Source organism: Rissa tridactyla, chromosome 8 (assembly GCF_028500815.1).
Source record: "Rissa tridactyla isolate bRisTri1 chromosome 8, bRisTri1.patW.cur.20221130, whole genome shotgun sequence".
Classification (NCBI taxonomy): Eukaryota; Metazoa; Chordata; class Aves; order Charadriiformes; family Laridae; genus Rissa; species Rissa tridactyla.
Window position 1 is genome coordinate 19,691,275 of NC_071473.1, and position 14,822 is coordinate 19,706,096.

The following is a 14,822-nucleotide window of genomic DNA, read 5'->3' on the forward strand; positions in this document are numbered from 1 at the left end:
GGGGACAACTCTGAGGACAGTGCCCTGAGGCTGCAGTGCAGCTCTGCTGCCTGGTAGCTGCTCCCCCAGGCAAGATCATCGCACGCATGTTGGCAGGTGAAGGATCTTTCTGGGCCCATGGGTTGCCCACTCCTGTGCTGCTGTGCCTTTCCCAGCCCCTTTTTGACCCATACCCATCTCCTGCATGCAGGTGGTGATGCTGGATGAGCCGACGTCAGGAATGGACCCAGCCTCACGCAGGGCCACATGGGACCTCCTGCAGCAGCAGAGGAGCAACCGCACCATCCTGCTGACCACACACTTCATGGATGAGGCTGACCTGCTGGGTGACCGCATAGCTATCATGGCCAAAGGCGAGCTGCAGTGCTGCGGCTCCTCGCTCTTCCTCAAGCGTAAATATGGTAAGGCAGGTGCAGGCAGGCTGTGCTCAATGTCGTCTTCTCACCAGGGAGGAGCAGGAGGGGGATATAGGGCAGGGAGGGAGCACTGCTCCTTGTCTGGTGGCTTCTTGCTCCCTGTCCTACTCTTCTGCCTCTTCTGAGGGCCATCCCCACACTTGCTCCTGCATCCTGTCCACAGCCCAGGCAAAGCCATCAATGCTCTGCGGTGCCTTACCATCCCTCTGTGGTCCGGCACCCCAGGGTCAGGCTGGGCTGCGATTTACCCTCCTCTCCCCTCCTATCCCAGGGGCAGGATATCACATGGTGATGGTGAAGGAGCCCTACTGTAACCTGGGGGAGATCTCCCGCCTCATCTGTCAGTACGTGCCCAACGCCACCATGGAGAGCAATGCTGGGGCAGAGCTGTCCTTCATCCTGCCCAAGGAGAGCACGCACAGGTAACGGCATCCTCTCCTGCTTTCCCTCCCTGGGTGGGTCCCCCCTTCTGCAGACACTGTTGTCACCGGTTTGCTGGAAGGGGTCTCTGCATCTTCTGGGAAGGTGCAGGACGCACAAGCCCTTAGCTGCATTGCCGGTCTTGGAAAATTGGGTTCAGTTCCTCCTTTCACCACCATCCTCCCCTTTGTCTGCTGGCACATTGCTGTCGTGTCCCCATGCCCACCATGTCACTGCCCATGCAGCAGCTGCATGGGACAGCTCTGGTTGCTGAGCTGGTGACGGCTGCGGTGTGGAGAGTGGCACAAACGGGGCAGGTTGGTTTGGCGTTGAAATGAAACGTATGCATAGCTGAGGCAAGAGAGCTGGCCTGTGGCAGGAAAGAGCAGAAGATGGAGCCCAAGGGCTGCTCTCTAGGGAAGAGAAGGGTGCTGTGGGCAGCCCTGGAGCTGGCTGCAGGACTCAAACCAGCTGCAGGACTGAGGGGGGACACTTATAAATACCGAAAGGGTGGGTGTCAGGAGGATGGGGCCAGGCTCTTTTCAGTGGTGCCCAGTGACAGGACAAGGGGTAACGGGCACAAACTTGAGCATAGGAAGTTCCACCTAACCATGAGGAGGAACTTCTTTCTTGTGAGGGTGGCAGAGCCCTGGCACAGGCTGCCCAGAGAGGTGGTGGAGTCTCCGTCTCTGGAGACATTCCAAACCCGCCTGGACGCGTTCCTGTGCCACCTGCTGTGGGTGACCCTGCTCTGGCAGGGGGTTGGACTGGGTGATCTCCAGAGGTCCCTTCCAACCCTATGGTTCTATGATTCTATGACTGATGCCCAGAGGGTCTCTCACGAGCAACAGTGTCAAATGTTGCCTCACTCCTCCATTCAGGTTTGAGGCCCTGTTCACGGAGCTGGAGCAGAGGCGGGAAGAGCTGGGCATCGCCAGCTACGGCGCCTCGGTCACCACCATGGAGGAAGTCTTCCTGAGGTAGGCAGGAGGGAGGCTGGCCCTGGTGGGGTGTCATCTGCTGATGACCAGTCCCCATGGGCTTGAATGACAGCGGTGTCCTACACAGCTCTCCGGGGCACATGTTGTGTTTTGTCACCTGCGTTTGGCTTCCCTGGCTTGGAACAGCTTGATCCTGCCTGGGTCTGCATTTCACCACCTGCTTTCGCTCCTGGCACAGGGTTGGGAAGCTAGTGGACTCCAGCATGGATATCCAGGCCATCCAGCTGCCTGCTCTCCAGTACCAGCACGAGAGACGCTCTAATGACTGGGCCATGGATGACTCCAGCAGCCTGAGTGGCATGACAGATATGACGGATGACAGCGGAGCGCTCATTACGGAAGACTGCTCCAGCATCAAGCTCAACACTGGGGTGAGTGCTGGGGCTGTCAGTGCAGTGGGAATGGGGAGAGGACATGTGAAGGGAGTTTTTGGAGCAAGGTTTACGAGGTGGAGCCTCCCCCACAGCTGGTCTTATTTCGTGTGGTTTGGAAGATCAGCATCTTTAGGGCAAATTATTTTTAGGGTTGTTGGAGTTGGTCACTGCCATCCTCTTCATGTTACTCTTAAGGTCTACAGAGATGCTCTTGAAGGTGTCCTGGATGATCTAAAGTGGTTTTCACCTGCTGTTGCTACATCACTTGAGATTTCCAACAGGGAGATGAGAAAAAACATCTTCCTTCCCTCGTTAGGCTTGTGTTTCTGATCCCTGGCAGCCCTTTGTGGCTGCTGTCTCTGCACCTGTGATAAATTTCCCTGCGCTTCTCAAGGGCATGTCTCAAAGGCAGAAGGGGAGAAAGATGTTCATGGGTTTAAAAAGCAAAGATGATGGTTACAGGGGCCGGGCTGGGAGCTCCCAGGTCTCAGCCCGGTCGCTTTGGCAGGCGGCCGTGTTGCAGTAATCCTGTTTGTGAACGTCAAATGCCGAGAGGTGGAGGAAGGTAAAGGTCATGGCTGAAGCTGCTTTTAACACCTTAGATCCCAAAGTGACTGCGTCCCATCAGGAAGCCGTGGAGTTTGATGGGCTGACCTGCTGTGCTGGAGTCAAGCAGCTGCCCTGCTAATCCCTTTACAGGCTTGTCTGGAGAACAGGCTCCGCTGTCGGCTTGTAGGCAGGACGGGGAGGTGGTTTTGGGGTCGTTCTCCCCATCAGCTGCGTGGGGCAACGTGGCTGGTGGGGCTGTCCACAGCTGGCACTGACCCGTCTTCTCCCCTCCCAGTTCTACCTGTGCTGCCAGCAGTTCTACGCCATGTTCATGAAGCGAGCCATGTACAGCTGGCGCAACTGGAAGATGGTGGCAGCGCAGTTCCTCGTGCCTCTGATCTTCACTGCCTTTGCCCTCATCGTGGCCAAGACCTTCCCAGGACCCAGGGACTCCTCCCTGCTGAGGCTGACGCTGGAGCCCTACGGCCAGACCATTGTGCCTTTCTCTGTCTCAGCCGCCTCGGGTCTGTCGCAGAGGCTGGCGGAGCAGTATGTGGAGCTGCTGGATGTCCAGCGCCAGTCACCGCTGGAGGTGCTGGGTGAGGGTTCATGGAGCACCGGTGGAGCAGGCGATGCCTGGCGGGGTGTGCAGGAGCCACGGGCTTCTCCTGCCAGGGCCCTTGGTGTGGGTGGCTCAGGTCCCAGCTGCAGCGTATCTGACATATCCCCTTGTGTCCTCTCCTGCACGGGAGAGTCCCGCAGTTGTCAGGACCCCTCCTCACCTGAGCAGAGCTGTGTTCTCCATAACCCTGGATTTGTGGTCATCATCGGGGCCAGGGTGGGCCACCAGGGCTGGGGCTGCTTGGGGTCTTTTCCAGTTGGCCCCAGTTCACTCTCATGTGATGGAGCCTGCTCCTAACAGCTGTGGTGTTTGGCAGGTGGCCTGGAGGAGTACCTCATCTCAAGAGCCTCTGAGGAGGGGGGGGCCTTCAACGAGCACTACATCACAGCTGCCTCCTTCGAAGGAGCCGGGAACCGCATGGTGGTCACCGCGCTCTTTAACAACCAGGCATATCACTCCCCCGCCACAGCCCTCATGCTGGCTGACAACGCCGTCTTCAGGGTACTGGTGGGCCCCAATGCCTCCATCACCGTCACCAACTACCCTCAGCCCCGCAACATCACCGAGAAGGCCAAAGACCAGCTCATGGAGTATGTCTAATGGCGCGGCACTTGCTTTCCTGATAGGGCTTGTGACTTCTGTAGGTGCAGATTGGCTTGGTTGTACCAGCGTCAGTGGAGGAGTCAGGCTGGAGCTTCTGAGGCCCAAATGTAGCTGTGATTGTACTCAGGAGGTCAGGAGAGCAACGCTGTGTAGACCATTTACCTGCCTGAGCCTAGCAGCCACATCGCCTCATGTGGATATCTCAGTGGTTGGGTGTCCCCCTCTAGATACTGGTTGGGGTTGGTTTTTCCCGGGAGCTCAGAGCAGAGTGTGTATGACCGTACACTTCACAAAATCCTGCATCCAGGGTCTCTGAACCTCACCTGTACCGGAGAGGACATGTGTGGGACCTCGCAAAGGCAGGGTGGAGTTTTGTGGTGGGCTAGGAGGGCTGTGTGTGGGAGATGCTCATCTTACTGAGATGTGCTTTTATTGTGGGGTGTTCCCTCTGTGTGCTGGCTTGCTGCGTGAGCGTAGCCTCCACAAGAAGCACCGTGTGGGGATGCTGTCCCCACATAGCCTCAGTGCTCTTCTGTTGAGTTGCGCCTGTCCTAACCTGCCCCGCTGCTCTCCCTGCAGAGGCCAGACTGGGTTCGCCATTGCCATCAACTTGCTGTATGGCATGGCCTCGCTCGCCAGCACCTTCGCTCTCCTGCTGGTCAGCGAGCGGGCCATCAAAGCCAAGCACGTCCAGTTCGTCAGTGGCGTCTACGTGGTCAACTTCTGGCTTTCTGCCCTGCTCTGGGACATCATCAACTTTCTCATCCCTTGTGCTCTGATGCTGGTGAGTCACCCCTGACACCCTCCTGTCCTCCTCCCCTTGGGTGGGAGCTCTGGGTGCTGCTCCTCTGGGAGAGCTAAGATGTGTTGGGGTGCAGGGAAAAGGATGAGGCCACTTGGCTCTGGCACTGTCTCAGTTAATAGAAAGAACCATCAGGAAAGCTGTCCCTTGGTCCTGGGAGCTGGGCCATGGCAAACCAGCTGGGTCAGTTGGTTGCAGCCTCTGGCACCTGAATACTTGGGTGTGGGCACTAAAAAAATCTCAAATACATGGGAGCATGGAGAGGAATTCCCCAAATCTGCCCTTCTGCATCCCAGTCTGCAGAAAGAGAGCTTCCCTTGGGGACAGGCAGGGGCTGCTGGTAGGACCCATCAGTGAGGGGTTATCTTGGTCCGTGCACTGTTGCTATTACCTTGCTGCCTGGGCAGTTGAGGCAAGGTGGTATCACTTGTGATCAAGACAAATGTGCATTCTTCTCAACAAACGTGCATTTTTCTGGCATTGCTGTGCCCCAGGTGATATTCCAAGCCTTTGATGTGCAAGCCTTCACCCAAGACAGCCACCTCGTTGATGTGATGCTGATCTTCCTCCTTTATGGCTGGGCCATTATTCCCCTCATGTACCTCCTCAGCTTCTTCTTCTCGGTGGCCGCCACAGCCTACACCCGTCTCACCATCTTCAACATCCTCTCGGGCACGGCCACCTTTCTTGCAGTCACCATCATGAGCATTCCAGGTGGGTCGCTGCTCTCTGTGCCTGCCCAGCGCTGCAGCCTGCTGTCACCAAGAAGATCCAGCCCCCACGGGGATTGTTTCACCCCAGGGCTGTCCCCACGCTAGCAAAAAAACCCAATGACAGTCCATTCTTGCCCATTAAACATGTCAACTTTTGTTGGTTTTCCTTCCAAAACCTTGTGGGTCTTTCACTAAAACCAGCTAACTCCACTCTGTTGATCCTCCTGTGCTCCTCTTTCAGAGCTGGGCTTGGTGGACCTCTCCAAAACCCTGGATAAAGTCTTTCTCGTCTTACCCAATTACTGCTTGGGCCAATGCATCAGTGACTTCTACCAGAACTACGAGTTCATTCAGTTTTGTACCTCCTCTGTCGAAGCCATTTTCATCTGCAAGGCGTTCAGTGAGTCTCTCTGTTGGTCCTCACCTACCCGTCCAGGCCATCCCACCGTAGCCGCACTGGCAGGGGGGGTCCCTGTGGGATGGATGCTGGAGCTGGGCAGTATCATAGGGCCTCTAACACAGCCTGGGCAGTAGCTCCAGGTACTGTTTCAAAGCAAAAACTGGGCAGCATTTGACACTCATAGGTTGATCCAGTTAAGGAATCTTTTCCTTACTAATGATTTGGAGGAAAACGTGGGCTAGGGAAAGTTTCATAGACAAGTAAAGAAATCCCAGTCCCAAGAGTGACTTGATCTCCGCTGTGTGCCTCCACTGGGCATCTTCTGCCAGATCCCCGTTGGACCTGAATCCTCTTGTGGGAAGCGTTGGATAGAGCTGTGGGCAGGGAGCCCAGCATGGGCTGGGGTGGAGATGAGCCTGGCAAAGCTTTGGGCTCGCAGTTTTCTCTGTAGCTTATCTTCTCCTCTCCAGAGCGTGGATTGATCCAAGTCTGACTTTGTTCCATCCCTGCTTAGATATCAGTTATCAGATGAACTACTTTTCCTGGGAGACGCCTGGGATCGGACGATACCTGACCGCCTTGAGCATCCAGGGTTTCTCCTTCTTCTTCCTCCTTTTCCTCATTGAGACAAACCTTCTCTGGAGACTGAGAACTTTGGTCTGTGGCATCTGCAGGCGGCGGAAATGGGTAAGCCAAAGCGTGTGGGAGGGAAAAGTAAGGTGCCCTCCAAACTAAGCCCCGGAGTCCCTGCGAGCTGGAGACAGGTCCTCTTCACCTAAACCATCTTCCCAGGGAGCACCCCTGGAGCAGGTTGCTCGGAGGGGCAGATCCTGTTGAGTGTGGGTTGGCAAAGGGAGTGAGGTATCTACAGAGGTGGCTGATTGAAGGGATGGATCCTGGCCAGATTGGGGGTGCTGGAGGAACCCATTTGTCCCACAGCAGCCAGGTGGCAAAGGGTGGTTTTTTTCTGCCCCGTGTTTAGGTGGCACTGCTGAACAGGGTGTCTGCGCTGCCAGAGGACCGGGACGTGGCGGATGAAAGGAAGAAGGTTTTGGAGTCGCCACCAGAACTGCTGTCGTCTCTCAGCAGCCCTCTGGTCATCAAGGAGCTCACCAAGGTGAGGAGAGCATGGTCCCCACGGGGCTGGTAAAGCCACGACTTGCCTTGCTGTGCCCTCAGGCGCTTGGCACATGTGGTGACTGGCATGGCCTCTACGTTGGTCCCCACCAGGTCTACGACAGCCGGGAATCCCTGCTGGCGGTGGACAGGATCTCCTTGGCAGTCAGCAAAGGGGAATGCTTTGGCCTTCTTGGCTTCAATGGAGCAGGCAAAACCACGACCTTTAAGATGCTGACTGGCGATGAGAGCATCACGTCGGGAGACGCCTTTGTGGATGGTCACAGCATTCTGGCCAACATCAAGAAGGTACCGAGGGCTGCAGGGGCGGAGGGCGGTGTTACAAACAGTCCTGTGTCTGGCTAGGCCGGCCCACCTTGCAAGTGCCTCTGAGGAGGACATGGTTGCAGTTGCCAGTGGTGGAGGTAATACCCAGGGATGTGTGTCCTTTTCCGGCCCAGCTCTCCATTATCTGGCCACCTGGAAGCAGTTCCCTCTCCACTGGGACAACAGAGATGAAACAAATGGAAGCCATACCTTGTGAGGGTGGCAAACCCTTCATTAAAGGGCTTAGCTCCATAGTTGGAAACGTGAGAAATGTGAGTTAGTGATCACAGTCGGATGACGATCTAAAACAAGTGGGTCAGACCTTTCCAGACCCCTGCTAGAAATCTCCTTGCTGGAAATTGCCCGCTCCCTTTGGAAAAGCAAGAGATGAGCAGGGGTCGGGCTTTTGGTTCAAGCCCTGGGTACTTCTACCAGTGTGTCAACACCCAACAATGTCAGGCAAGGAGAACGTGAGGAGGGTCTGCCCTGAAACTGTGGTCCTGCTTGCTTCTTCCCATGGGACTCTGGCTTCTGTTGGGCTCTTGCCCCCAGAGGAGGCCAGGATATGGAGAGGGTCCAGACCCTCCAGTGCTTTCCTTCTCCTGAGAGCCTGGGCCACCTGAAATGGCCCTTCACAATGAGGAACCAGCTTGAGAAATGCAACATGAGACCACACAGTTGCCATCCCAAGGAGCGCTGTGTGTGTCCATCCCCAACAGACCGGTGGCTCCAGCGATGGGGGAATTTCCCTCCTGTTTCACCTGCAGTTTCGGAGCTGCAGCTCAGTCCCCATCACTTTGAGCAAAAACTTTGCAGAGGTGCAGCAAAGCACCTCCTGGCTTGGACACCTCCTGGCTTGGACACCTCCTTGCAGAGACCTGCCTGTGAGCTAATCCCTGCTGGGTTCCTCTTGCCCCAAGGTCCAGCAGCGGATCGGGTACTGCCCGCAGTTTGATGCCCTCCTGGACCACATGACGGGCCGTGAGACCCTGAGCATGTACGCCCGGCTGCGGGGCATCCCCGAGCGCTACATTGGCAGCTGCGTGGAGAACATGCTGAGAGGGCTTCTCCTGGAGCCCCATGCTGACAAGCTCGTGAGGACCTACAGGTGAGAGGAGACGTGGAGACGCCCCTCTGCCCCTCATCTTGTGGGGCTCTTCCTGTGCTCATGTCGGGTCTCTGTCCCCATTCCCATCGCCTTCCGCAGTGGCGGTAACAAGCGGAAGCTGAGCGCTGGCATTGCCCTTATTGGTGGTCCCCCTGTGATCTTCCTGGATGAGCCCTCCACTGGCATGGACCCTGTGGCCCGGCGTTTGCTCTGGGATGCAGTGACACGGACACGGGAGTGTGGCAAATCCATCATCTTCACATCCCACAGGTGACACTTCTCTGGGCAGGGATTGGGATTGGGGAGCAGCCAGAAGGGTGGTGGGTCCCAAGGGATGGGGACCCATCCTCCAGAGCCCGGTGGGTGAGCACTGCCTACAGCTTTCCCCTCCTCCAAAAACCCAGGGAGGAGGGAATTCACCTCCATCCCCTTCACAGAAGCTTCTGCCGCTCTGTCTCAGTGCTCCTGCCCTGCTGAACAAGTCTTCTGTCCTGCAGCATGGAGGAGTGCGAGGCCCTGTGCACGCGGCTGGCCATCATGGTGAACGGGCAGTTCAAATGCCTGGGCAGCCCCCAGCACCTGAAAAGCAAGTTTGGCAGCGGCTACACCTTGCTGGCCAAAACGCGGAGTGAGGAGGAGGGCGAGCTGCAGGCCTTCAAGGCCTTCGTGGAGAAGACTTTCCCAGGTACAGTGAGCTGCTGGAGCGGTTGGCCCCTCCAGGGCGGGGGGCAGGGCGTTGGTCGTGGGCTTCAGGGAGTTGCCTAACTCAGAGCCTCTCCTTGCTCGTCTCTCCCAGGCAGCGTCCTGAAACACGAGCACCAGGGCATGGTACATTATCACTTGACCAACAAGAACCTCAGCTGGGCACAGGTAAGGGGGTGCTGGAGCACGTCCTATCCCTTCGCAGGAGGGGGCTGGAGGGGCAGCCCTATTCCTGCCCCGTCGTGTGCTCTTGATGCTTTGCTTTCACGCTTGGCTCATCTTGCTTTTCTTCCAGAGACTCTCTCTGTCCAAAATCCAGGTGATTTATAAAAAACAAGCTAATTAAAAAGTGGTTTTCTCCCTGGCCCAAGCAGGTCACCCTCATGTATGGCCAGTGCATGCTGAACCAGGACCCCTCCATCCCACCGGGGCCACGGGCATTGGTGTTACTGACCCATGGGACCTATTGGATCCCAGCCCAGGGAGAGATATATTAAAAAACCCTAAATATATATGTATATATTTATAGTTTTTAATATATATAGTTTTTAATATATATAGTTTTTTATATATGGTATATAACCATCTGTATATAGTGTACGTATATTTTTATATATAGTATACAACTATATATAGTTTTGATATATATCTGTATACTATATACTCTCTATATAGCGTATCTAGTTTTTTATATATCTGTATATTATACTATATACTGTGTATATAGTGCATACTATATATAGTTTTATATATATGTGTGTGTTCTGTATACTCTATATAGAGTATATATAGTAGAGTATATAGAGTATACAGTATATAGTATAGTGTATATATATCATATATGCTGTATAGAGAGTACAGAGCATACAGCTATATATAAAAACTATATATAGTTACATCCTATGTATAAAAAGCTATGTGTATACTATATGCAGATAGTATATATATAGTATGTATACTATATATAGCTGTGGATGTTATCTACTTGGATTTTTGCAAAGCTTTTGACACTGTTTCCCACAGCATTCTCCTGGAGAAACTGGCTGCTCATGGCCTGGACAGGTGTACTCTTCGCTGGGTAAAAAACTGGCTGGATGGCCGTGCCCAGAGAGTGGTGGTAAATGGAGTTAAATCCAGTTGGTGTCCAGTCACAAGTGGTGTCCCCCAGGGCTCGGTGCTGGGGCCGGTTCTCTTTAATATCTTTATCAATGATCTGGATGAAGGGATCGAATGCACCCTCAGTGAGTTCGCAGATGACACTAAACTGGGCGGGCGTGTTGATCTGCTTGAGGGTAGGTTGGCTCTGCAGAGGGATCTGGACAGGCTGGACCGATGGGCTGAGACCAATGGTATGATGTTCAACAAGGCCAAGTGCCGGGTCCTGCACTTGGGACACAACAACCCCATGCAGCGCTACAGGATTGGGGCAGAGTGGCTCGAAAGCAGCTTGACAGAAAAGGACCTGGGGGTGTTGGTTGACAGCCGGCTGAATATGTGCCAGCAGTGTGCCCAGGTGGCCAAGAAGGCCAACAGCATCCTAGCCTGTATCAGGAATAGTGTGGTGAGCCGGACTAGGGAAGTGATCATCCCCCTGTACTCGGCACTGGTGAGGCCCCACCTCGAGTACTGCGTTCAGCTCTGGGCCCCTCGCTACAAGAGGGACATTGAGGTGTTGGAGCGTGTCCAGAGAAGGGCTACAAAGCTGGTGAGGGGTCTGGAGGACAAACCTTATGAGGAACGACTGAGGGAGCTGGGGGTTGTTTAACCTGGAGAAGAGGAGGCTGAGGGGAGACCTTATCACCCTCTACAACTACCTGAAAGGAGGTTGTGGAGAGATGGGGGCTGACCTCTTCTCCCTGGTGACAAGTGATAGGATGAGGGGAAACGGGTTCAAGTTACGTCAGGGGAGGTTTAGATTAGATATTAGGAAACATTTTTTCACTGAAAGGGTTATTAAACATTGGAATAGGCTGCCCAGGGAGGTGGTGGATTCACCATCCCTGGAGGTGTTTAAAAAAAGGGTAGATGGGGCACTTAGGGACATGGTTTAGAAGTGGCTCTTGTCAGGGTAGGCTAAAGGTTGGACTTGATGATCTTAAAGGTCCCTTCCAACCTCAACAATTCTATGATTCTATGATTCTATATCCTGTGTATGTATATACTGTGTACTATATACTGTGTATATAGTGTATACTATATATAGCTTTATAGGTATATGTGTGTTCTGTATACCCTATACAGAGTATACAGTATATGGTGTATATATGTACTCTATATGTTATATATAGAGTACGTAGTATACAGATATATATAAAAACTGTATATAGTTACTATATATAAAAAAACTATTTGTATACTATATACAGATAGTTTTATATACAGTATGTATACTATATAGGTTTTTAATATTATATATATTGCATATATAACGTATAATACATTGAGCAGAAACCTTGGGCCCAGGGCTATACAAAAAAAAAATATATATATATATGTATCATATATACTTTAAAAAAGATATATATAAAACATACATTTCTAAATGGGGTCAGGTACTTTTGCTAAATAATCCAGCTCCTGGCATCCCCCCGCCCTCCTGCCAGGGAAGACGTCGCTGCCCCGGGGTCTCCCTAGCGGGAGACCGTCCCTCTGGTCTCCGCGTGGCAGCCGAGGTCCCTGCAGTCACGGCCGCGGCCTCCCTTGTAGGTCTTCGGGGCCTTGGAGAAAGCCAAAGAGAAGTTCCGCCTGGAGGACTACTCGGTGAGCCAGATCTCCCTGGAGCAGGTCTTCATGAGCTTCACTCGCTTCCAGCACTACACAGAGGAGAGAGGGAAATGAGCAGAAGCCCCCAGGGGTGCCCTTCCTCACGGACTGGCCCTGCTGCCTATACATAGTATATATAGAGACAGTAATTTATATATCGGCGTGTCTTAAATAATGTATAAATGTAAGAAACTTTTCACTGGGAAGGGAGTGGGGGCAATGGCGGCGTACCTCCTGCCGCTGGGATCACAAATGGTGCGTGTGTGTCGCCTGCCACCATGCCGTGTGCGCGCGTGCGTGTGTGTGTGGGCATGTCACGCTGCCACTCGCCAGCCTTCATTCCCAGCCACACAGCAAAAAAACCCCACAAGCCCAAAAAAGCAGGGGAAGCCTGGATGGGTGGGGATTGGGATCCCCAAACTGCACCGTGTGTCCCTCTTCCCTGCCCAATGCTTGCGCCCATGGGGACGCTGCTCCGTGGGCTTTGCCCGCGTGTTGCCGCATATTGTGAGGTGGTTTGCTCGTCGTTTAACAGGAGGCTGTAACGTAGCTTAGATCCAGACCCTTCTGGCTGGTGGGGACAAGGCCAGCATCCTGTCCCAAGGCTCCGTCACCTTTAACCTCTTGGGACAAGGCCGTCCCCTCCTCCCCATGGGTGGAGGCATGGCTGTCCCGAGGAACTGGCACGGAGGATGTGTTCCTGGAGAAATGCCCACAGCCCAGGCACGTGGTGGGTCCGGTGGCAGAGCCAGCGCTGGGGCTGACAGCAGTGGGGCTGAGCGGCGACACAGGCTGCCTGGGGACGCTGCTGGTCTCACTACCGCCTGTCACAGGGTTTAACCGGCTGCGCGACCAGGTCTGAAGGCCAGCGATGCTGTCGCTGCGCCCGTGTCCTGCTGTGCTCTCCCTCACACTCCTCCGTCCCACGTCCCCCTCTTCTTCCCTGTCCCCGCCGGCCCTCGCCTGGGGACACCGCTGGGCATGGTGCAATAGGCACCAGCACTGCCCAGCCCTGCCTGCGCTGAGCCGGAGGCAGCAACCGGGATTTCTTTTTTGGCGTTTCCCTGTAGTCAGGTTGCTTTTTTTCTTTTTGTTTGTTTGTTTGTTTGTTTTAAATCCGTGTTGATTCTTGTCTGTCCTTAACTAGTCCCTGTGTCACCCGGCAGCAGTCCCCTTCGGGCCGGCTGCTCCGTGATCAATGCAGAGCTATTTGCACTATAGTAAGACACACAATTGCACATAACTAAATGAATTAATATTTATGGCGAGGGGTGCTGATTCCCTTCTTGTGATTGCATTGTCAGGGGTTGGGTTATATTTTTGGGTTGGGTTTTTGTTTCATTCCTGTGACTGACTCATTCTTTCCTGTTCCATTTTTTTTCCCTTTGCCTAATGTTGTTGTTCAAAACGATGGTGCATCATGTTACTAAGAATTTCCCTGGATCTTACCCAACGTGTGTTTTTTATTAGTAAGCAGCCAGCAGGTGAATGGCATTCCTGGGACACGTGGGAGGCGCTGGCATGGAGGGCTTGCTCCCTGGGAGCATCCCTGGCGGCGGCAGAGCCAGGTGCTGCCGGGGGCACCAGGCGGTGGGAAAACCCCAGCACCAGCCCCATTCCTCCCAGCGGTGCCTGTGCATGGAAAGCAGGGGGGATGCTTTTGGTTGGGAGGGTGCCTGGGGCCACCCAGAAATTGCTGGGACTCCCAGTATTTGGTTTTTTTTGGAAGGGGCGATACGGCAGGATGCAGCAGCACCTCTGGGGCTTCACCTGGGGTGGGCAGCAGAGGGAAAGGGGGAAATTGCACGAGGGTGAGATGTCAAAATGCGATGGGCTGGCAGCACCCTGAGCGCAGCAGCACACCTGGGAAACACCCCCCCGCCTCCCTTCCAGCACACATCCCCGTGGGGTACTGGTGACACCCCCGGCAAGGCTTGGGACGGGCGGCACAGAGGCAGCGTGGCCCCTGCCATGACAGAGGAGTCAAGGGCAAGGATGGCATCTCCTGGTGCCAGCCCCCCCCACTGCTGGGGTCATCTTGGCCTAAATGAAGAAAGTCTTAACAAAGCAGCATTTCGCAGTCACACGATGCTGTAACAACCCTCTGGCCACAGCAGGAGCTGCCAGCTGTGCACAGTGCTGCTCACTGGGGGTCACAGCTGCAGCCCCAGGGCATGAGCAGGGCTGCTCATGGGACAGACACTGCAGCTCAGGGACAGCCCAGCTGAGTGCTGGCCCTGCTCTGCCCCCACTTCCCCCAGGTCATGGTGGCCATGTGTGGTGGGAGAAGCATCCCAGGCCCCAGGTGGCTGCTGCTCCCCTCTGGCTGCAGTGGGGCTGTTATTCCCATCATAGGAATAATAAAGATTTTATTTTTTTTTTCCCCAGTGGGTGTTTTCTGGCCTCCTTTGGAGTCTGAGAGCAGCTCCAGCCCCTCCAGCACCCTTGGGCTGTGCCGGGCTCCTGCTCACTGCCTTGTGGGCAGGACACAGCAGGAAAAGAGGGGGTGTCCTCCAAAACCTGACCTGGAAGGGCTCAGTCCAGCCTGGAAAAGCCCCTGGGCTGAAGGATTTTTGAGCATCGGCTGCCTTTGGGAGCAGAACTGGGGATGTCCCCACCCTTCCACCACAGGAAGCCACAACCCCCTTTCTCTTAGCCCCACTGCACCCCAACAGCCACAGGCAAGGGAGGAGACCTTAAGCTTGGGGCTTAAAAGGCTTTTGTCACCACAATGTCAAGTGCCTCCATGGCAGGGAGGGCTGGCCCTGGCACCTTCATTCCTGCAGCTTTACCCACCAACGTATCACAGCTTCGCTCTGAGCCACAGCCAGGGTGCTCAGCCCCCTGTGCCCATCACCTGCAGATGCCCACATGCGTCCCCCCACCAATCCCAAACGTAACCCCCC

At 54.6% G+C, this 14,822-nt stretch overlaps 1 protein-coding gene across 1 annotated transcript in view; it reads left to right on the forward strand.

Annotated features, from left to right (window-relative positions):
- The window catches only part of ABCA3 (ATP binding cassette subfamily A member 3), a 32,138-nt gene extending 18,774 nt beyond the window's left edge, over positions 1-13,364 (forward strand). Inside the window, exons 15-31 of the mRNA XM_054212254.1 lie at positions 191-401; positions 688-838; positions 1,718-1,816; positions 2,016-2,208; positions 3,056-3,359; positions 3,699-3,972; positions 4,565-4,769; positions 5,282-5,501; positions 5,742-5,900; positions 6,415-6,587; positions 6,883-7,017; positions 7,131-7,325; positions 8,264-8,451; positions 8,551-8,721; positions 8,949-9,136; positions 9,248-9,321; positions 11,860-13,364. Coding sequence (XP_054068229.1) covers positions 191-401; positions 688-838; positions 1,718-1,816; positions 2,016-2,208; positions 3,056-3,359; positions 3,699-3,972; positions 4,565-4,769; positions 5,282-5,501; positions 5,742-5,900; positions 6,415-6,587; positions 6,883-7,017; positions 7,131-7,325; positions 8,264-8,451; positions 8,551-8,721; positions 8,949-9,136; positions 9,248-9,321; positions 11,860-11,991 — 3,072 coding nt within the window. The 3' untranslated portion in view covers positions 11,992-13,364. The remainder of the gene's footprint in view (positions 1-190; positions 402-687; positions 839-1,717; positions 1,817-2,015; positions 2,209-3,055; positions 3,360-3,698; positions 3,973-4,564; positions 4,770-5,281; positions 5,502-5,741; positions 5,901-6,414; positions 6,588-6,882; positions 7,018-7,130; positions 7,326-8,263; positions 8,452-8,550; positions 8,722-8,948; positions 9,137-9,247; positions 9,322-11,859) is intronic.
- Positions 13,365-14,822: the final 1,458 nt, after the last annotated feature.